Source organism: Oncorhynchus mykiss, chromosome 28 (genome assembly GCF_057628025.1).
Source record: "Oncorhynchus mykiss isolate SJ-2025 chromosome 28, ASM5762802v1, whole genome shotgun sequence".
In the NCBI taxonomy this organism is placed as follows: domain Eukaryota; kingdom Metazoa; phylum Chordata; class Actinopteri; order Salmoniformes; family Salmonidae; genus Oncorhynchus; species Oncorhynchus mykiss.
This window is the reverse complement of record NC_143049.1, coordinates 37,839,750-37,864,978: the sequence shown is the minus strand read 5'-3', so window position 1 is coordinate 37,864,978 and position 25,229 is coordinate 37,839,750. Positions and strand designations below refer to the sequence as shown.

At 39.2% G+C, this 25,229-nt stretch overlaps 1 protein-coding gene across 3 annotated transcripts in view; it reads left to right on the top strand.

Moving 5' to 3' along the window:
- LOC110509116 (cadherin-7) overlaps positions 1 to 25,229 on the top strand; it is a 141,022-nt gene that overhangs the window by 82,502 nt on the left and 33,291 nt on the right. For all 3 annotated transcript variants that reach the window (XM_090225630.1, XM_036966569.2, XM_090225629.1), the window contains one exon: positions 17,418 to 17,539. In XM_090225630.1, coding sequence (XP_090081756.1) covers positions 17,418 to 17,539 — 122 coding nt within the window. The remainder of the gene's footprint in view (positions 1 to 17,417; positions 17,540 to 25,229) is intronic.

Sequence of the window (25,229 nt, the reverse complement as noted above, 5' to 3'; positions counted from 1 at the left end):
CCCCCTCTTATCGGCTCCAGAGCCGATAAGAGTGTGACAGTTCACACTACTTCCGGCGCCGACAGAGATGGCCGCCTCGCTTCGCGTTCCTAGGAAACTATGCAGTTTTTTGTTTTTTTTACGTGTTATTTCTTACATTAGTACCCCAGGTCATCTTAGGTTTCATTACATACAGTCGAGTAGAACTACTGAATGTAAGAGCAGCGTCAACTCACCATCAGTACGACCAAGAATATGACTTTCACGAAGCGGATCCTGTGTTCTGCCTTTCACCCAGGACAACGGAATGGATCCCAGCCGGCGACCCCAAAAAACGACATCGTAAAAGAGGGAAACGAAGCGGTCTTCTGGTCAGACTCCGGAGACGGGCACATTGTGCACCACTCCCCAGTATACTTCACGCCAATGTCCAGTCTCATGACAACAAGGTTGATGAAATCCAAGCAAGGGTAGCATTCCAGAGGGACATCAGAGACTGTAACGTTCTTTGCTTCACGGAAACATGGCTCACTGGAGAGACGCTATCGGAGTCGGTGCAGCCAGCTGGTTTCTCCACGCATCGCGCCGACAGAAACAAACATCTTTCTGGTAAGAAGAGGGGCGGGGGCGTATGCCTTATGGCTAACGAGACGTGGTGTGGTCACAAAAGCATACAGGAACTCAAGTCCTTCTGTTCACCTGATTTAGAATTCCTCACAATCAAATGTCGACCGCATTATCTACCAAGGAAATTCTCTTCGATTATAATCACAGCTGTATATATTCCCCCCCAAGCAGACACATCGATGGCTCTGAACAAACTTTATTTGACTCTTTGCAAACTGGAATCCATACATCCTGAGGCTGCATTCATTGTAGCTGGGGATGTTAACAAGGCTAATCTGAAAACAAGACTCCCTAAATTATATCAGCATATCGATTGCGCAACCAGGGCTGGCAAAACCTTGGATCACTGCTATTCTAACTTCCGCGACGCATATAAAGCCCTGCCCCGCCCTCCTTTCGGAAAAGCTGACCATGACTCCATTTTGTTGATCCCTGCCTAAAGACAGAAACTAAAACAAGAATCTCCCACGCTGAGGTCTGTTCAACGCTGGTCCGACCAATCTGATTCCACACTCCAAGACTGCTTCCATCACGTGGACTGGGATATGTTTCGTATTGCGTCAGACAACAACATTGATGAATACACTGATTCGGTGTGCGAGTTCATTAGAAAGTGCGTTGAAGATGTCGTTCCCATAGCAACGATTTAAACATTTCCAAACCAGAAACCGTGGATTGATGGCAGCATTCGCGTGAAACTGAAAGCGCAAACCACTGCTTTTAATCAGGGCAAGGTGACCGGAAACATGACCGAATACAAACAGTGTAACTATTCCCTCCGCAAGGCAATCAAACAAGCTAAGCGTCAGTATAGAGACAAAGTAGAATCTCAATTCAACGGCTCAGACACAAGAGGTATGTGGCAGGGTCTACAGTCAATCACGGATTACAAAAAGAAAACCAGCCCCGTCACGGACCAGGATGTCTTGCTCCCAGGCAGACTAAATCACTTTTTTGCCCGCTTTGAGGACAATACAGTGCCACTGACACGGCCTGCAACCAAAACATGCAGCCTCTCCTTCACTGCAGCCGAGGTAAGTAAAACATTTAAACGTGTTAACTCTCGCAAGGCTGCAGGCCCAGACGGCAGCCCCAGCCGCGCCCTCAGAGCATGCGCAGACCAGCTGGCTGGTGTGTTTACGGACATATTCAATCAATCCCTATCCCAGTCTGCTGTTCCCACATGCTTCAAGAGGGCCACCATTGTTCCTGTTCCCAAGAAAGCTAAGGTAACTGAGCTAAACGACTACCGCCCCGTAGCACTCACTTCCGTCATCATGAAGTGCTTTGAGAGACTAGTCAAGGACCATATCACCTCCACCCTACCTGACACCCTAGACCCACTCCAATTTGCTTACCGCCCAAATAGGTCCACAGACGATGCAATCTCAACCACACTGCACACTGCCCTAACCCATCTGGACAAGAGGAATACCTATGTGAGAATGCTGTTCATCGACTACAGCTCTGCATTTAACACCATAGTACCCTCCAAGCTCGTCATCAAGCTCGAGACCCTGGGTCTCGACCCCGCCCTGTGCAACTGGGTACTGGACTTCCTGACGGGCTGCCCCCAGGTGGTGAGGGTAGGCAACAACATCTCCACCCCGCTGATCCTCAACACTGGGGCCCCACAAGGGTGCGTTCTGAGCCCTCTCCTGTACTCCCTGTTCACCCACGACTGCGTGGCCACGCACGCCTCCAACTCAATCATCAAGTTTGCGGACGACACAACAGTGGTAGGCTTGATTACCAACAACAACGAGACGGCCTACAGGGAGGAGGTGAGGGCCCTCGGAGTGTGGTGTCAGGAAAATAACCTCACACTCAACGTCAACAAAACTAAGGAGATGATTGTAGACTTCAGAAAACAGCAGAGGGAACACCCCCCTATCCACATTGATGGAACAGTAGTGGAGAGGGTAGCAAGTTTTAAGTTCCTCGGCATACACGTCACAGACAAACTGAATTGGTCCACCCACACAGACAGCATCGTGAAGAAGGCGCAGCAGCGCCTCTTCAACCTCAGGAGGCTGAAGAAATTTGGCTTGTCACCAAAAGCACTCACAAACTTCTACAGATGCACAATCGAGAGCATCCTAACCGTAAGGCTCTCCAGAGGGTAGTGAGGTCTGCACAACGCATCACCGGGGGCAAACTACCTGCCCTCCAGGACACCTACACCACCCGATGTTACAGGAAGGCCATAAAGATCATCAAGGACAACAACCACCCTAGCCACTGCCTGTTCACCCCGCTATCATCCAGAAGGCGAGGTCAGTACAGGTGCATCAAAGCTGGGACCGAGAGACTGAAGAACAGCTTCTATCTCAAGGCCATCAGACTGTTAAACATTGAGTGGCTGCTGCCAACACACTGACTCAACTCCAGACACTTTAATAATGGAAATTGACGGGAAATTATGTAAAATATATCACTAGCCACTTTAAACAATGCTACCTAATATAACGTTTACATACCCTACATTATTCATCTCATATGTTACTTACCCTACATTATTCATCTCATATGCATACGTATATACTGTACTCTATATCATTTACTGCATCTTTATGTAATACATGTATCACTAGCCACTAACTATGCCACTTTGTTTACATACTCATCTCATATGTATATACTGTACTCGATACCATCTACTGTATCTTGCCTATGCCGCTCTGTACCATCACTCATTCACATATCTTTATGTACATATTCTTTATCCCCCTACACTTGTGTGTATAAGACAGTAGTTTTGGAATTGTTAGTTAGATTACTTGTTGGTTATTACTGCATTGTCGGATCTAGAAGCACAAGCATTTCGCTACACTCGCATTAACATCTGCTAACCATGTGCATGTGACAAATAAAATTTGATTTGATTTGAGCACACCCAAAACCTATGTAGTATCTCTTCACCAGTGACATCACACACAAACTGTACGGCTGTTGTAAGCCATGTCAATCATTACCTCTAGCTACTTTACACTCTTAGAAAAAAAGGGTTCCAAAAGCTGTCCCCATAGGAGAACCCTTTATGGTTCTAGGTAGAACACTTTTACTTTTCAGGTAGAACCCTTTTTGGGGCTTCATGTAGAACCCTCTGTGGAAAGAGTTTGACTGTACATGCAACCTAATAATGGTTTTGCCTGGAGGGTTCTCCTATGGGGTCAGTCAAAGAACCCTTTTAGGTTCTCGATAGCACCTTTTTTCTACGAGCGCACAAGAGGGTCGCTCTTCACTTTTGTTACACTCATTGTGACTGCACACAGAGTGGACCAGTGCCTTCACCGTACCTGCGGCTTAAGACTATATTTCACACTTGACAAATCCCGAATTCTATTAAAATGAAGTAAAATCCCGTATCATAAAAGACAGACTTAAGCTTCCTATGCTATTTCTCAATGAATATCATTAGTCGAAGGCTCACTGGGATTTTACCAATTTCGCTTGGCAGTCTGGAAAGCAGAAGGTCTCCTTGACTCTAGAGGAGAGTTCTGAGCAGATGCTCTGCTGCAGTAGAGGTCGACTGCTGTTGATCGCCGGCTCCAGAACTCGTGGCGTTTGATCGAGCCCCACCATGATTCCAAATGATGGCCGAAGCTGGAGCACACACACACACACACACACACACACACACACACACACACACACACACCACACACACCACACACCAACCACACACACTCACACGCTCACACTCACACTCACACACACACACACACACACACACACACACACACACACCTCCTAACTCCCAGGCTTTCCGGCTGATGACTTTGTCCGTGACCTTTGGCAAAAGACGTGCACCTGTTCCCCGATCGCTCCATCTGACTCACTTCTACTGAGGCTGGAACTCAGTCAAACCTGCACTGAGGTTGTATGGTTGTAACTATTATACAAACTCTTCCAAATTGGTACAGTGGAGAATAGGGTAAGGTGACCCAAAGGGGTATGTAGAGGGACCCTTGTTTCTACGAATCCATACACAAAATGTATCATTTGAACAAATATTTAGGAAGAGGTCATCATTTCATGGAGTCCGTGAAGGAGGAAACCACATGGAAAAAAGTGGTAAGCAAGTTAGGTAAAAAAAAAATCTTTTTTTTTTCCACTAAGTCAAATGAATTTAATGTGTTTCATGATGCTTGTATCTAAACTAAAGTAGGTCAGTTTAAGATTGTTCTATACGTCAGTTGAGTCTCAATAAGATTCAATATGAGGACCTAAACCTAGCATTAAAGTGCATCCTAGCTGTGTGGGCTAATGTAATCTAAGCGTTTGCCTTGGGGTAAATTAAACCAATGGTTGAGCCAATGACAAGTTGAGCAAATTGAAGCGTTTTCTAATATTGATCTGAATTCTGTTGAGTGTAGAGTCTATGATTGTGAGTTCTGCTCCAATATCAAAGTAGCCCTTTGGGGACACAGTACTCGAATGCCACCTCACTTAAAGTCAATAGATCATGGTTCCCTGACAACAAAAAAAACATTTTTTTGCAGTTTTGAAACTGCAGTAAAAGTCCAGTAAACTGCTGTCGACTGTGGTATTTTGGATGCAGTAATTGCTGAACAACTGCAGTGTAGATGCATTGCAGCTCCCTTGAATGTATCTTGGCAGGGGAGATCGAGGTGTCTTCGACTTATCTCTGCTTGGGGAAACATGCCTGATCCCCGAAAGAAACAAATGTATCCATTGTGTTAGCCAGAGTTCGCAATTGGCTAAATAATTAAGGTGTGTATGAAAACAAATCTTAGGGCTGGTTCCAAAGGACACAGATTAGTTTAAGTCCTGGACTAAAAAAACATGCTCAAAGGTGAATCCCCATTGAAATAACAAGTCCAGGACAAGGCATAGTCTGTATTTGGGAAACTGGCCCTGACTGTGCTATCAGATATAATGATCCAGCTCACCTTAACAAATGGAGGCCTATCACCCTTCAAAATATTTGCAAAATGTCCTATGTGATAATACACTGTGCTATATGATAATGCTATATGATAATACAATGTGCTATGTGATAATACAATGTGCTATATGATAATATAATGTGCTATATGATAATGTTATATGATAATACAATGTGCTATATGATAATGCTATATGATAATACAATGTCCTATGTGATAATACAATCTGCTATATGATAATATAATGTGCTATATGATAATGTTATATGATAATACAATGTGCTATGTGATAATACAATGTGCTATATGATAATATAATGTGCTATATGATAATGTTATATGATAATACAATGTGCTATGTGATAATACAATGTCCTATGTGATAATACAATGTGCTATATGATAATGCAATGTGCTATATGATAATGCAATGTGCTATACGATAATGCTATATGATAATACAATGTGCTATATGATAATAAAATGTGCTATATGATAATGCTATATGATAATACAATGTGCTATATGATAATACAATGTGCTATATGATAATACAATGTGCTATATGATAATGCTATATGATAATACAATGTGCTATATGATAATACAATGTGCTATATGATAATGCTATATGATAATACAATGTGCTATATGATAATACAATGTCCTATGTGATAATACAATGTGCTATATGATAATGCAATGTGCTGTATGATAATGCAATGTGCTATATGATAATGCTATATGATAATACAATGTGCTATATGATAATGCAATGTGCTATATGATAATGCTATATGATAATACAATGTGCTATATGATAATGCAATGTGCTGTATGATAATGCTATATGATAATACAATGTGCTATATGATAATACAATGTGCTATATGATAATGCAATGTGATAATACAATGTGCTATATGATAATACAATATGATAATATAATGTGCTATATGATAATACAATATGATAATATAATGTGCTATATGATAATACAATATGATAATATAATGTGCAATATGATAATGCTATATGATAATACAATGTGCTATATGATAATACAATGTGCTATATGATAATGCAATGTGATAATACAATGTGCTATATGATAATACAATATGATAATATAATGTGCTATATGATAATACAATATGATAATATAATGTGCTATATGATAATACAATATGATAATATAATGTGCAATATGATAATGCTATATGATAATACAATGTGCTATATGATAATACAATGTGCTATATAATAATACAATGTGCTATATGATAATGCTATATGATAATACAATGTGCTATATGATAATACAATGTGCTATATGATAATGCAATGTGATAATACAATGTGCTATATGATAATACAATATGATAATATAATGTGCTATATGATAATACAATATGATAATATAATGTGCTATATGATAATACAATATGATAATATAATGTGCAATATGATAATGCTATATGATAATACAATGTGCTATATCATAATACAATGTGCTATATGATAATGCTATATGATAATACAATGTGCTATATGATAATACAATGTGCTATATGGTAATACAATGTGCTATATGATAATACAATGTGCTATGATAATACAATGTGCTATATGATAATACAATGTGCTATATGATAATACAATGTGCTATATGATAATACAATGTGCTATATGATAATACAATGTGCTATATGATAATACAATGTGCTATGATAATACAATGTGCTATATGATAATACAATGTGCTATATGATAATGCTATATGATAATACAATGTGCTATATGATAATACAATGTGCTATATGATAATACAATGTGCTATATGATAATGCTATATGATAATACAATGTGCTATATGATAATACAATGTGCTATATGATAATACAATGTGCTATGATAATACAATGTGCTATATGATAATACAATGTGCTATATGATAACGCTATATGATAATACAATGTGCTATATGATAATACAATGTGCTATATGATAATGCTATATGATAATACAATGTGCTATATGATAATACAATGTGCTATATGATAATACAATGTCCTATGATAATACAATGTGCTATATGATAATACAATGTGCTATATGATAATGCTATATGATAATACAATGTGCTTTATGATAATACAATGTGCTATATGATAATGCTATATGATAATACAATGTGCTATATGATAATACAATGTGCTATATGATAATACAATGTGCTATATGATAATGCTATATGATAATACAATGTGCTATAGGAAAATACAATGTGCTATATGATAATACAATGTGCTATATGATAATGCTATATGATAATACAATGTGCTATATGAAAATACAATGTGCTATATGATAATGCTATATGATAATACAATGTGCTATATGATAATACAATGTGCTATATGATAATACAATGTGCTATATGATAATACAATGTGCTATATGATAATGCTATATGATAATACAATGTGCTATAGGAAAATACAATGTGCTATATGATAATACAATGTGCGATATGATAATGCTATATGATAATACCATGTGCTATATGATAATGCTATATGATAATACAATGTGCTATATGATAATACAATGTGCTATATGATAATGCAATGTGATAATACAATGTGCTATATGATAATACAATATGATAATATAATGTGCTATATGATAATACAATATGATAATATAATGTGCTATATGATAATACAATATGATAATATAATGTGCAATATGATAATGCTATATGATAATACAATGTGCTATATGATAATACAATGTGCTATATAATAATACAATGTGCTATATGATAATGCTATATGATAATACAATGTGCTATATGATAATACAATGTGCTATATGATAATGCAATGTGATAATACAATGTGCTATATGATAATACAATATGATAATATAATGTGCTATATGATAATACAATATGATAATATAATGTGCTATATGATAATACAATATGATAATATAATGTGCAATATGATAATGCTATATGATAATACAATGTGCTATATCATAATACAATGTGCTATATGATAATGCTATATGATAATACAATGTGCTATATGATAATACAATGTGCTATATGGTAATACAATGTGCTATATGATAATACAATGTGCTATATGATAATGCTATATGATAATACAATGTGCTATATGATAATACAATGTGCTATATGATAATACAATGTGCTATATGATAATACAATGTGCTATATGATAATGCTATATGATAATACAATGTGCTATAGGAAAATACAATGTGCTATATGATAATACAATGTGCGATATGATAATGCTATATGATAATACCATGTGCTATATGATAATGCTATATGATAATACAATGTGCTATATGATAATACAATGTGCTATATGATAATGCAATGTGATAATACAATGTGCTATATGATAATACAATATGATAATATAATGTGCTATATGATAATACAATATGATAATATAATGTGCTATATGATAATACAATATGATAATATAATGTGCAATATGATAATGCTATATGATAATACAATGTGCTATATGATAATACAATGTGCTATATAATAATACAATGTGCTATATGATAATGCTATATGATAATACAATGTGCTATATGATAATACAATGTGCTATATGATAATGCAATGTGATAATACAATGTGCTATATGATAATACAATATGATAATATAATGTGCTATATGATAATACAATATGATAATATAATGTGCTATATGATAATACAATATGATAATATAATGTGCAATATGATAATGCTATATGATAATACAATGTGCTATATCATAATACAATGTGCTATATGATAATGCTATATGATAATACAATGTGCTATATGATAATACAATGTGCTATATGGTAATACAATGTGCTATATGATAATACAATGTGCTATGATAATACAATGTGCTATATGATAATACAATGTGCTATATGATAATACAATGTGCTATATGATAATACAATGTGCTATATGATAATACAATGTGCTATATGATAATACAATGTGCTATATGATAATACAATGTGCTATGATAATACAATGTGCTATATGATAATACAATGTGCTATATGATAATGCTATATGATAATACAATGTGCTATATGATAATACAATGTGCTATATGATAATACAATGTGCTATATGATAATGCTATATGATAATACAATGTGCTATATGATAATACAATGTGCTATATGATAATACAATGTGCTATGATAATACAATGTGCTATATGATAATACAATGTGCTATATGATAACGCTATATGATAATACAATGTGCTATATGATAATACAATGTGCTATATGATAATGCTATATGATAATACAATGTGCTATATGATAATACAATGTGCTATATGATAATACAATGTCCTATGATAATACAATGTGCTATATGATAATACAATGTGCTATATGATAATGCTATATGATAATACAATGTGCTTTATGATAATACAATGTGCTATATGATAATGCTATATGATAATACAATGTGCTATATGATAATACAATGTGCTATATGATAATACAATGTGCTATATGATAATGCTATATGATAATACAATGTGCTATAGGAAAATACAATGTGCTATATGATAATACAATGTGCTATATGATAATGCTATATGATAATACAATGTGCTATATGAAAATACAATGTGCTATATGATAATGCTATATGATAATACAATGTGCTATATGATAATACAATGTGCTATATGATAATACAATGTGCTATATGATAATACAATGTGCTATATGATAATGCTATATGATAATACAATGTGCTATAGGAAAATACAATGTGCTATATGATAATACAATGTGCGATATGATAATGCTATATGATAATACCATGTGCTATATGATAATGCTATATGATAATACAATGTCCTATATGATAATACAATGTGCTATAGGAAAATACAATGTGCTATAGGAAAATACAATGTGCTATATGATAATGTCATATGATAATACAATGTGCTATATGATAATGCTATATGATAACACAATGTGCTATAGGAAAATACAATGTGCTATAGGATAACACAATGTGCTATAGGAAAATACAATGTGCTATATGATAATGTTCTATGATAATACAATGTCCTATATGATAATACAATGTGCTATATGATAATGCTATATGATAATACAATGTGCTATATGATAATACAATGTGTTATACGATAATGCTATATGATAATACAATGTGTTATATGATAATACAATGTGCTATATGATAATGCTATATGATAATACAATGTGCTATATGATAATGTTCTATGATAATACAATGTGCTATATGATAATGCTATATGATAATACAATGTGCTATAGGAAAATACAATGTGCTATATGATAATGCTATATGATAATACAATGTGCTATATGATAATACAATGTGCTATATGATAACACAATGTGCTATATGATAATGTTCTAAGATAATACAATGTGCTATATGATTATGTTATATGATAATACAATGTGCTATAGGAAAACACAATGTGCTATATGATAATGCTATATTATAATACAATGTGCTATAGGAAAATACAATGTGCTATATGATAATGCTATATTATAATACAATGTGCTATAGGAAAATACAATGTGCTATATGATAACACAATGTGCTATATGATAATGTTCTATGATAATACAATGTGCCTTTGGATAGCGTGTTTCATGACTTGTTTGTCTCACTTTAGCATGGAGATACAAAGTTATAGATAAGTTATGCCAAAGTCAATTTCCAATAACTAAATATTTTAATAAGACTTTTCACAAAGCAGTGTGTGAATTTAATTAACACTTTGAGTGTTGATTTAACACTGTTTTTATTTATTTCATTTTATTACACTGGAACATTTGCAGTGTGAGCATCTAACTTGCCATTTGCAAGGTTTGCAATTGGCTTTGAATTACTCTGCAGTATTTTCAGGTATCATAAAAATTCATTGCAACTTTCAACATTTTCAGTGGCAGGTTGAAAGTGTCATACAGTAGTTGAGTGTTACAATTTATTTATACTTATCGGTTCAAAATATCTTTGGTTTTCTTTTGACTTGATTTTATACACCTGGACATTCAGGAGAATGGACATTTACAGCATGTTCAGATAGAAATGTATTGTGTAGATCAAATATGACTGTCAGATAGATTGGAATAGTTTAGGAGATTGTGTGTGTGTTCTAGTCAATCTATTTCAACATGCAATTCCGGATACAGCCCTACCGTTCGTTGGAGGCAGCCAATCAGAAAAGTAGTCACTGAGATCTGGATTCAAATATTTTTGAAAAAGTAGTCATCTTTGGGGGGGGGGTCTCTTTTCAAATAGTTGTACTCACCTCCAAAGTAACTGTTCGTTACCCCGGAAAAATCTCTCTCTCTGTTTCTCTCTCTCTGTTTCTCTCTCTCTCTGTTTCTCTCTCTCGGTATATCAGCAGCAGGTGTGCATGATGTACTGACAGATGTGCACAATCTATTTCTATGTCGAGCTGCAGTCAGCAACTGTGGAGACATGTAGATAATGCTACAGTGGTGAAAGGAGTATACTGTGCCTTCAGAAAGTATTCATACCCCTTGACCTATTCCACATTTTGTTGTGTTACAGACAGAATTCAAAATGGATTAAAAAAAAATAAATGCAGTCATCTACACACAATACCCAATATTGACAAAGTGAAAATATGTTTTTAGAAATTGTAGCAAATGTATTAAGTATTCAGACCCCTGAGTCAATACATTCTAACGTATTATTGCAAACAGGATGTATGCTTTTGGAATATTTGTATTCTGTACAGACTTCCTTCTTTTCACTCATTTAGGTTAATATTGTGGAGTAACTACTGTGTTGTTGATCCATCAGTTTTCTCCCATCACAGCAACTCTGTCATTTAGGTTAATATTGTGGAGTAACTACTGTGTTGTTGATCCATCAGTTTTCTCCCATCACAGCAACTCTGTCACTTAGGTTAATATTGTGGAGTAACTACTGTGTTGTTGATCCATCAGTTTTCTCCCATCACAGCAACTCTGTCATTTAGGTTAATATTGTGGAGTAACTACTGTGTTATTGATCCATCAGTTTTCTCCCATCACAGCAACTCTGTCATTTAGGTTAATATTATGGGGTAACTACAGTGTTGTTGATCCATCAGTTTTCTCCCATCACAGCAACTCTGTAACTGTTTTATCATCACCATTGGCCTCTTGGTGAAATTCCTGAGCAGTTTCCTTCCTCTCTGGCAACTGAGATAGGAAGGACGCCTGTATCTTTGTAGTGACTGGGTGTATTGATACACCATCCAAAGTGTAATGAATAACTTCATCAAGCTCAAAGGGATATTCAATGTCTGTTTTTTTTTGTTTGTTTTTTACCCATCTACCAATAGGTGCACTTCTTTGCGAGGCATTGGAACACCTTAACGTAACCTGGTCTTTGTGGCTGAGTGTTTGAAATTCACTGCTCGGCTGAGTGACCTTACAGATAATTGTATGTGTGGGGTACAGAGATGAGGTAGTCATTCAAAAAATCACGTTAAACACTATTATTGCACACAGAGTGAGTCCACGCAACATATTATGTGACTTGTTAAGCAAATATCTACTCCTGAACTTATTTAGGCTCGCCGTAACAAAGGGGTTGAATACTAATAGACTCAAGACATTTCCGCTTTTCATATTGTATTCATTTGTAAATATTTCTAAAAACATTATTCCACTTTGACATTATGGGGTACTGTGTGTAGGCCAGTGAGAAAATCATCTCAATTTAATCAATGTTCAATTCAGGCTGTAACACACCAAAATGTGTAAAAAGTCAAGTGGTGTGAGTACTTTCTGAAGGCTATAAGCAATGGGATTTCGCATTACAAACACATGTATGTTAACAGGAACTGATATTGTGATATTGGCCACATTCCAGACCGACGACTAAGCAGTTGAGCTGCAAATTAATCAAGGATTTGGGCATCAGATTGCTATATCATGTTAATGCTGTAACTGTTATGTTAAACACTTTCAGGGGTTGTGTGATTTGCGAATCTAATGTAGGCGGCCTGGAACACAGCCAATGTGTTATCCACTAGATTATATAGATGGCAACTGACACTTACTAAATGTGTGCTGTATTAGTAAACTAGCTATTGGCACAGTTGAAGCAAGGCTTTACATCAGGGTCATGTTCATTAGGGCGTGTTCACACCACAGCCAAACATTTTGCAACGGAAAACAAAAAATAAACCAGTTCAGATAGCACCTCCCCTTTTCACTCTGGTTTGAATCATTTTCTCCCCTTTCATACCTGCTGAACACAACCCAGGAATTGTGAGCAAAGCAATGTGCAAATTATTACATCTATGCCTTAATTAGACTGAACTGACCGATCGCGTAGGACAGGCAGACAGCTGATGATCGAGCACAGGTTTGAACCCACAGCGTTGTAGTGAAACTCAAAGTAAAACATCATTTTGCAGTATAATTTCTCTAGCTTCTTCTGGCTAGATTAATTGATTTCTGTAATCGAAGGAAAAAACCTTTTAACTTTGAGCTGCAGCCTAGATAAATCTAAATCATACTTCATATCCTCTTCGTCAGCCAGAAGAGCTGGCCCACGTTGAGGACATTTACAGGGATGAGAAAGAGGGAGTCTGTTGGAATGATATTGTGGACATATGCTTTTTACCATAGAGGACTAATGGAGAGTGGGTTGGTGTAATGGCCAAGCAGACACACACACACACACATGCACACACACGGATGTACAAACACACACAAACACTCCCATGCGCGCAAACGCACACACACACACACACACACACACACACACACACACGCGCGCACACATACACCCTGCCAGATGTTGTCCTTCTGGTGGAGCTGGTGCCATTTGCCCTCCACAGGTGTTCAGTGTTTGCCGGTGGAATTTATGTATAGATTACAGAATTCCCCAAGTAATCAGAGGGGATAAAGTTCTAACTAAATATACCCATTACTGTTGACTGAAATCACAGGGGATAATGTTCAAACTAAACCTACCCATCACTGTTGACTGAAATCACAGGGGATAATGTCCAAACTAAACCTACCCATCACTGTTGACTGAAATCACAGGGGATAATGTCCAAACTAAACCTACCCATCACTGTTGACTGAAATCACAGGGGATAATGTCCAAACTAAACCTACCCATCACTGTTGACTGAAATCATAGGGGATAATGTCCAAACTAAACCTAACCATCACTGTTGACTGAAATCACAGGGGATAATGTCCAAACTAAACCTACCCATCACTGTTGACTGAAATCACAGGGGATAATGTCCAAACTAAACCTACCCATCACTGTTGACTGAAATCACAGGGGATAATGTCCAAACTAAACCTACCCATCACTGTTGACTGAAATCACAGGGGATAATGTCCAAACTAAACCTAACCATCACTGTTGACTGAAATCACAGGGGATAATGTCCAAACTAAACCTACCCATCACTGTTGACTGAAATCACAGGGGATAATGTCCAAACTAAACCTACCCATCACTGTTGACTGAAATCACAGGGGATAATGTCCAAACTAAACCTAACCATCACTGTTGACTGAAATCACAGGGGATAATGTCCAAACTAAACCTACCCATCACTGTTGACTGAAATCACAGGGGATAATGTCCAAACTAAACCTACCCATCACTGTTGACTGAAATCACAGGGGATAATGTCCAAACTAAACCTACCCATCACTGTTGACTGAAATCACAGGGGATAATGTCCAAACTAAACCTACCCATCACTGTTGACTGAAATCACAGGGGATAATGTCCAAACTAAACCTACCCATCACTGTTGACTGAAATCACAGGGGATAATGTCCAAACTAAACCTACCCATCACTGTTGACTGAAATCACAGGGGATAATGTCCAAACTAAACCTACCCATCACTGTTGACTGAAATCACAGGGGATAATGTCCAAACTAAACCTACCCATCACTGTTGACTGAAATCACAGGGGATAATGTCCAAACTAAACCTACCCATCACTGTTGACTGAAATCACAGGGGATAATGTCCAAACTAAACCTACCCATCACTGTTGACTGAAATCACAGGGGATAATGTCCAAACTAAACCTACCCATCACTGTTGACTGAAATCACAGGGGATAATGTCCAAACTAAACCTACCCATCACTGTTGACTGAAATCACAGGGGATAATGTCCAAACTAAACCTACCCATCACTGTTGACTGAAATCACAGGGGATAATGTAAAACTAAACAGACCCGTTACTGTTGACTGAAATCACAGGGGATAATGTAAAACTAAACAGACCTATCACTGTTGATCGCACCTGTGACTCTGCCCACATGCTACAGATGTAGAGGATTATTCATATTAAGACATAAGCGACTCCAGATACAGCCAACCCATCTGTTGAGTAAATCTATCTCTCCGCACATGAATTACACCCGTGTCTTTGAGAGACAACCAGATCTCAGGTATATTTTCCTCAGCTCACCACTCGCCACTTATGGTTGAACTGTGGAGATATCTGCAGAGAAACAGTTGAGGGACATACAATAAGTACCCCAACATCAATGATAGGAACATTAATCTCTGAGGTATGCCGTTTACTATGACATACCAGAAAGTGTTTGTTCATTTCTAGGTTATTATTTAAAGTTCAATAGAACTAGTAATACCAATTCATCTTGATTATGAAGATGCTATACATAGTTCATGATCATGCATCACACACAGTATGTGGTCTTAGGGCCATTGGTCATTACACACCGAGTTTGTAGGAAGTTGAAAATGATATAAAAACACAGATCAACTATTCTTGTGAGTCGTGTTTTTTTTTGACAAATCTCTATTTATATCTATGAACGTTCTGCCTTCAGACCACTCTCCGGTGGAGAATTTAGCGTGCCGAGAAACCTTGGCCTGTCGGTTACCCCAATCCATGATTTATATTAAGATAAAGGTTCAGCTGAAGAGAAGGTAAACAAGACAAAATTTGCTTGTTAAAAAGCAAACAACATGCGTCGTCTGAGCATGCCGAGTCACTCAGTGAAGACCACAGAGTTGTTGTCGAGCTCTGACCCTTAATAAGAACACTTCCAGACACCCCACAGTCTTCCAGACATCCCACACAGTCTGTTTTCTGAATGTTTTCTTAAAAGGGATAGTGCACCACATTTTAAATAAATATTGTTTTCCTTACCCTGTAAGCAGTCTATGGACAAGGTAATGTAGCAACCCATGCTTTGGTTTGTGTATGTGTGTTTACGAGGCCACTGTCTTCAAATGCTAACATTTTAGCAATTTTTGTTCCAAGTCTCTAAACTTGTCTGTGTAGCTCCATAAGGTTCTTTTAAGACACGCTAATACAGGTGTGTGGAGGAATCAGTTAAAGGAACTTGATGTTGTGGGGCAGAACATGAACATGCCCCAGACAGTGCTGTTGAAGTCACTGTTGACCTTCATTGCAAAACAGTGTATTTTAATACATTATTTGGTGACATATCAATATATATAAAACTATATATATAGTATAATATATATATATATATACATATAGTATAGTTTTACTACTAAAAATACTTTTTTAGTGTTTCACTATTTACATTTTTATGAAATTCCACGGAGGAGGATGGTCCTCCCCTTCCTCCTCTGAGGAGCCTCCACTGCCAGATACATGCATTTTTTTTAATATATATATTTTTTTAATTGAATTGACGCATGCTTATAGACCAGGAAATTTGGTTGTGCTTATCCTTGACCTTATCCTTGACCACTTGTTCCTTTGTTTCCCCCCCCCCCCCAGTGGACCCACTGCAAGTGGGAAAGGGTGTAGTTCTGATCACAGTGACGGACATCAATGACAACGCGCCTGTCTTCGCCATCGAGTATGAGACCTACCTTTGTGAGAGTGCCAGACCTGGACAGGTATGTCAACATCTTAGGATGCATTCAAAATCTCCTATTGGTAATGGAAGACTGAGAGCCATATACTGGACATTAGAATGGGATGACACAATTTAATGTTCTGATGCAGAGTTCAAAGATGATATGATTTTGGTAGCGCTGTTACATTGGATAAAACAATTATATTGCATATCATTGTTGCAATTAAAACAAATGAATAATTAGCCGTGTTGGGGAGTAGTGAACTAGATGTAGTTAAATTAGTAATTTAAGAACATTTTTCAGTAGCTTGGTGGTAGAACTAAATTCAAACATTGGTAGTGTTTTCAGTAGTTAATTACTTTCTTTGCCATGTAGCGGTGTAGCTAACTACTGGAACTACACACTACTGTTTTACCATGTAGCGGTGTAGCTAACTACTGGCACTACACACTAATGTTTTATCATGTAGCGGTGTAGCTAACTACTGGAACTACACACTACTGTTATACCATGTAGCGGTGTAGCTAACTACTGGAACTACACACTAATGTTTTATCATGTAGCGGTGTAGCTAACTACTGGAACTACACACTACTGTTTTACCATGTAGCGGTGTAGCTAACTACTGGAACTGCACACTACTGTTTTACCATGTAGCGGTGTAGCTAACTATTGGAACTACACACTACTGTTTTACCATGTAGAGGTGTAGCTAACTACTGGAACTGCACACTAATGTTTTACCATGTAGCGGTGTAGCTAACTACTGGAACTGCACACTAATGTTTTACCATGTAGCGGTGTAGCTAACTGTTGGAACTGCACACTACTGTTTTACCATGTAGCTGTGTAGCTAACTACTGGAACTACACACTACTGTTTTACCATGTAGCGGTGTAGCTAACTGTTGGAACTACTGTTTTACCATGTAGCTGTGTAGCTAACTGTTGGAACTACACACTACTGTTTTACCATGTAGCGGTGTAGCTAACTGTTGGAACTACACACTACTGTTTTACCATGTAGCTGTGTAGCTAACTGTTGGAACTACACACTACTGTTTTACCATGTAGCGGTGTAGCTAACTACTGGAACTACACACTACTGTTATACCATGTAGCGGTGTAGCTAACTGTTGGAACTACACACTACTGTTTTACCATGTAGCGGTGTAGCTAACTGTTGGAACTACACACTACTGTTTTACCATGTAGCGGTGTAGCTAACTATTGGAACTACACACTACTGTTTTACCATGTAGCGGTGTAGCTAACTGTTGGAACTGCACACTACTGTTTTACCATGTAGCTGTGTAGCTAACTGTTGGAACTACACACTACTGTTATACCATGTAGCGGTGTAGCTAACTATTGGAACTACACACTACTGTTTTACCATGTAGCTGTGTAGCTAACTGTTGGAACTACACACTACTGTTATACCATGTAGCGGTGTAGCTAACTATTGGAACTACACACTACTGTTTTACCATGTAGCGGTGTAGCTAACTGTTGGAACTGCACACTACTGTTTTACCATGTAGCTGTGTAGCTAACTGTTGGAACTACACACTACTGTTATACCATGTAGCGGTGTAGCTAACTATTGGAACTACACACTACTGTTTTACCATGTAGCTGTGTAGCTAACTGTTGGAACTACACACTACTGTTATACCATGTAGCGGTGTAGCTAACTATTGGAACTACACACTACTGTTTTACCATGTAGCGGTGTAGCTAACTGTTGGAACTACACACTACTGTTTTACCATGTAGCGGTGTAGCTAACTATTGGAACTACACACTACTGTTTTACCATGTAGCGGTGTAGCTAACTATTGGAACTACACACTACTGTTTTACCATGTAGCGGTGTAGCTAACTATTGGAACTACACACTACTGTTTTACCATGTAGCGGTGTAGCTAACTGTTGGAACTACACACTACTGTTTTTCGCAAAAAGAAGTAGGCAATATTTTCCTTTCTTTTTCGGCATCAGACCTCCCTAATTCTCACTTGAAACATTGTTTTTGTGTTTAATAGGCTAAATTACACTTTCTGTTAACATATGACCCGGAAGTGATCTATTCTTGCAATTTGTAGTTTATGACATTTCAGATTTACATGTGATACTTTTTTAAGTAGTATGGATGTAGTGAACTACATTTTCAAAGTAACTTCACTTAAGTAAAATATATTTTTCTAAGGGTAGCCTTAGTGTAACTCGACTTTTTCCAGTGTGAAATAATTGGTAGCTTGGTAAACTATATTTTCGGATTAGCTTCCCCAGCACTGATAATTAAGCATATATATTTATTTATTTTTATTTTATTTTACCTTTATTTAACCAGGCAAGTCAGTTAAGAACAAATTCTTATTTTCAATGACGGCCTAGGAACAGTGGGTTAACTGCCTGTTCACGGGCAGAACGACAGATTTGTACCTCGTCAGCTCGGGGGTTTGAACTCGCGACGTTGAACTCGCAACCTTCCGGTTACTAGTCCAACGCTCTAACCACCAGGCTACAAAATTTTGAGGTGGAAAAAGATTTTCTGCGCCATAATTGTCTCATAGCCAATTGTATAAAACAACAGCGGTCAGGTGAAGGTAGTTAGAGGCGTCACATGGATCTCCATAGCAGGTGCCTAATCAGGGGATCAAAGCTTTGTGCTACCATGTGGAAAAGGGTTTTATAGGGGGATGCAAAACAGGACTGTGGGGGGATTGTGGCATGAAATTGGTTTGTGTGAAAACGTGGCGTGGTGTCAAGTACTCGGTGTCAGCTCGCCATGGCAGCCAACCAGCCAAGCTGAGACCACACATTTACTTATGCATCCATTCTCTGTCTCTGTGGATTGGGAGCACAGCTGTGGTGTGTGTGTGTGTGTGTGTGTGTGTGTGTGTGACATTACACCTTTTTGTGTTGTGAAAATGGCATCATTAAGTCCTCACAACAACAAAAAACAATACCAGTGAATTGTTCACACCACATTGACATACCCCATACCCAAGAATCTCTTCAAGCAATCCATTGAAATACAATAGCATCACACACCACTGCCCGCCATAATTATAGTAGGAGATGATAGCCATATTAAATATGTGGTGCTCTCTTAATGAGTGCAATTAAGCCCAATCAGGTTAACAGGGATACACGGCCTGACAGACCTGTGTGTCCTTTGGTGACCTTTGACATTAGAACGTTGTCTTTTATGTAATGGCTGAGTTCAAGGCCCTCATGCGCTTCCAATGAGGCGATTATCCACATGAATGGACACTTCTCTTCCTCATGGCCCACTGCCTGTAGAGATACAGATGGTATGGCCGAGGAGATAACATGTCCTTTATGATAACTATGCACCCCCCTATCCACATCGATGGAACAGTAGTGGAGAGGGTAGCAAGTTTTAAGTTCCTCGGCATACACATCACAGACAAACTGAATTGGTCCACTCACACAGACAGCATTGTGAAGAAGGCGCAGCAGCGCCTCTTCAACCTCAGGAGGCTGAAGAAATTTGGCTTGTCACCAAAAGCACTCACAAACTTCTACAGAAGCACAATCGAGAGCATCCTGGCGGGCTGTATCACCGCCTGGTACGGCAACTGCTCCGCCCTCAACCGTAAGGCTCTCCAGAGGGTAGTGAGGTCTGCACAACGCATCACCGGGGGCAAACTACCTGCCCTCCAGGACACCTACACCACCCGATGTCACAGGAAGGCCATAAAGATCATCAAGGACATCAACCACCCGAGCCACTGCCTGTTCACCCCGCTATCATCCAGAAGGCGAGGTCAGTACAGGTGCATCAAAGCTGGGACCGAGAGACTGAAAAACAGCTTCTATCTCAAGGCCATCAGACTGTTAAATAGCCACCACTAACATTGAGTGGCTGCTGCCAACACACTGACACTGACTCAACTCCAGCCACTTTAATAATGGGAATTGATGGGAAATGATGTAAATATATCACTAGCCACTTTAAACAATGCTACCTTATATAATGTTACTTACCCTACATTATTCATCTCATATGCATACGTATATACTGTACTCTATATCATCGACTGTATCCTTATGTAATACATGTATCACTAGCCACTTTAACTATGCCACTTTGTTTACATACTCATCTCATATGTATATACTGTACTCGATACCATCTACTGTATCTTGCCTATGCTGCTCTGTACCATCACTCATTCATATATCCTTATGTACATATTCTTTATCCCCTCACACTGTGTACAAGACAGTAGTTTTGGAATTGTTAGTTAAATTACTTGTTGGTTATTACTGCATTGTCGGAACTTGAAGCACAAGCATTTCGCTACACTCACATTAACATCTGCTAACCATGTGTATGTGACAAATAACATTTTATCTTATTTGATTTGATTTGATTGGCTGACAGCCATGGTATATGAGACCGTATACCACGGGTATGACAAAACAGGTATACTGCTCAAATTACATTGGTAACCAGTTTATAACAGCAATAATGTACTTGGGGGGGTATATGGCCAATATACCATGGCTAAGGGCTGTGTCCAGGCACTCCGAGTTGAGTCGTGCGTAAGAACAGCTCTTAGCCGTGGTATATTGGCCATATACCACACCTCCTCTTGCCTTATTGCTTAATTATACAGACCTATGTCCAATATATACTGTATATGCACGTTAGACTAATTTAAATGTTTGTCTTGATTTAGCTTACTGCCTGTGGAGACACAGATGGTAAGACAGAGAAGGTATATCTCCTTTATGAGAACTCTATATTGTATACTGTGGTTAGTGGTATTCAATCTCATATGGAATAACGCTATATAATATAGTTAATAGTATTTCAATCTCTTATGGAATAACGCTATATAATATAGTTAATAGTATTTCAATCTCTTATAAAATAACGCTATATAATATAGTTAATAGTATTTCAATCTCATATGGAATAACGCTATATAATATAGTTAATAGTATTTCAATCTCTTATAAAATAACGCTATATAATATAGTTAATAGTATTTCAATCTCATATGGAATAACGCTATATAATATAGTTAATAGTATTTCAATCTCATATGGAATAACGCTATATAATATAGTTAATAGTATTTCAATCTCATATAAAATAACGCTATATAATATAGTTAATAGTATTTCAATCTCATATGGAATAACGCTATATAATATAGTTAATAGTATTTCAATCTCATATGGAATAACTATATATTATTGTAATGAACACGATGGGATGACAGAGAGCTGGTTTCAAGCGCAGGGCGCAGCAGGTGTTTTTTTGGCAGGGGCAGGCAGAAGGTCATACACAGGAGGAGGCAGGTAGCTGGGTCCAGGGCAGGCAGAAGGTCATTCACAGGAGGAGGCAGGTAGCTGGGTCCAGGGGCAGGCAGAAGGTCATTCACAGGAGGAGGCAGGTAGCTGGGTCCAGGGGCAGGAAGAAGGTTACACACAGGAGGAGGCAGGTAGCTGGGTCCAGGGGCAGGCAGAAGGTCATACACAGGAGGAGGCAGGTAGCTGGGTCCAGGGGCAGGCAGAAGGTCATACACAGGAGGAGGCAGGTAGCTGGGTCCAGGGGCAGGAAGAAGGTCATACACAGGAGGAGGCAGGTAGCTGGGTCAAGGGGCAGGCAGAAGGTCATACACAGGAGGAGGAAGGTAGCTGAGTCCAGGGGCAGGCAGAAGGTCATACACAGGAGGAGGCAGGTAGCTGAGTCCAGGGGCAGGCAGAAGGTCATACACAGGAGGAGGCAGGTAGCTGGGTCCAGGGGCAGGCAGAAGGTCATACACAGGAGGAGGCAGGTAGCTGGGTCCAGGGGCAGGAAGAAGGTCATACACAGGAGGAGGCAGGTAGCTGAGTCCAGGGGCAGGCAGAAGGTCATACACAGGAGGAGGCAGGTAGCTGGGTCCAGGGGCAGGAAGAAGGTTACACACAGGAGGAGGCAGGTAGCTGGGTCCAGGGGCAGGAAGAAGGTTACACACAGGAGGAGGCAGGTAGCTGGGTCCAGGGGCAGGCAGAAGGTCATACACAGGAGGAGGCAGGTAGCTGGGTCCAGGGGCAGGAAGAAGGTTACACACAGGAGGAGGCAGGTAGCTGGGTCCAGGGGCAGGCAGAAGGTCATACACAGGAGGAGGCAGGTAGCTGGGTCCAGGGCCAGGCAGAAGGTCATACACAGGAGGAGGCAGGTAGCTGGGTCCAGGGGCAGGAAGAAGGTCATACACAGGAGGAGGCAGGTAGCTGGGTCCAGGGGCAGGCAGAAGGTCATACACAGGAGGAGGAAGGTAGCTGAGTCCAGGGGCAGGCAGAAGGTCATACACAGGAGGAGGCAGGTAGCTGAGTCCAGGGGCAGGCAGAAGGTCATACACAGGAGGAGGCAGGTAGCTGGGTCCAGGGGCAGGCAGAAGGTCATACACAGGAGGAGGAAGGTAGCTGAGTCCAGGGGCAGGCAGAAGGTCATACACAGGAGGAGGCAGGTAGCTGAGTCCAGGGGCAGGCAGAAGGTCATACACAGGAGGAGGCAGGTAGCTGGGTCCAGGGGCAGGCAGAAGGTCATACACAGGAGGAGGCAGGTAGCTGAGTCCAGGGGCAGGCAGAAGGTCATACACAGGAGGAGGCAGGTAGCTGGGTCCAGGTGCAGGCAGAAGGTCATACACAGGAGGAGGCAGGTAGCTGGGTCCAGGGGCAGGAAGAAGGTCATACACAGGAGGAGGCAGGTAGCTGGGTCCAGGGGCAGGCAGAAGGTCATACACAGGAGGAGGCAGGTAGCTGAGTCCAGGGGCAGGCAGAAGGTCATACACAGGAGGAGGCAGGTAGCTGGGTCCAGGGGCAGGAAGAAGGTTATACACAGGAGGAGGCAGGTAGCTGGGTCCAGGGGCAGGAAGAAGGTTATACACAGGAGGAGGCAGGTAGCTGGGTCCAGGGGCAGGAAGAAGGTTATACACAGGAGGAGGCAGGTAGCTGGGTCCAGGGGCAGGCAGAAGGTCACACACAGGGGGTCCAAAAAAGCAACAGGCAGGGAAAAGGCTGTAACGTTGTCCGGGAGATTAGGCTAGAGGTTGATAACAGGTAATCCTGTACTGTGGTAGTTGACGTGCCAAACTTGGAGTTGATGTGCCAAACTTGGAGTTGACGTGCCAAACTTGGAGTTGACGTGCCAAATTTGGAGTTGACGTGCCAAATTTGGAGTTGACGTGCCAAACTTGGAGTTGACGTGCCAAACTTGGAGTTGACGTGCCAAACTTGGAGTTGACGTGCCAAACTTGGAGTTGACGTGTCAAACTTGGAGTTGACGTGCCAAACTTGGAGTTGACGTGCCAAACTTGGAGTTGACGTGCCAAATTTGGAGTTGACGTGCCAAACTTGGAGTTGACGTGCCAAACTTGGAGTTGACGTGCCAAACTTGGAGTTGACGTGCCAAACTTGGAGTTGACGTGTCAAACTTGGAGTTGACGTGTCAAACTTGGAGTTGACGTGCCAAACTTGGAGTTGACGTGCCAAACTTGGAGTTGACGTGCCAAACTTGGAGTTGACGTGCCAAACTTGGAGTTGACGTGTCAGACTTGGAGTTGACGTGTCAAATTTGGAGTTGACATGTCAAACTTGGAGTTGACATGCCAAACTTGGAGTTGATATGCCAAACTTGGAGTTGACATGCCAAACTTGGAGTTGACATGCCAAACTTGGAGTTGACATGCCAAACTTGGAGT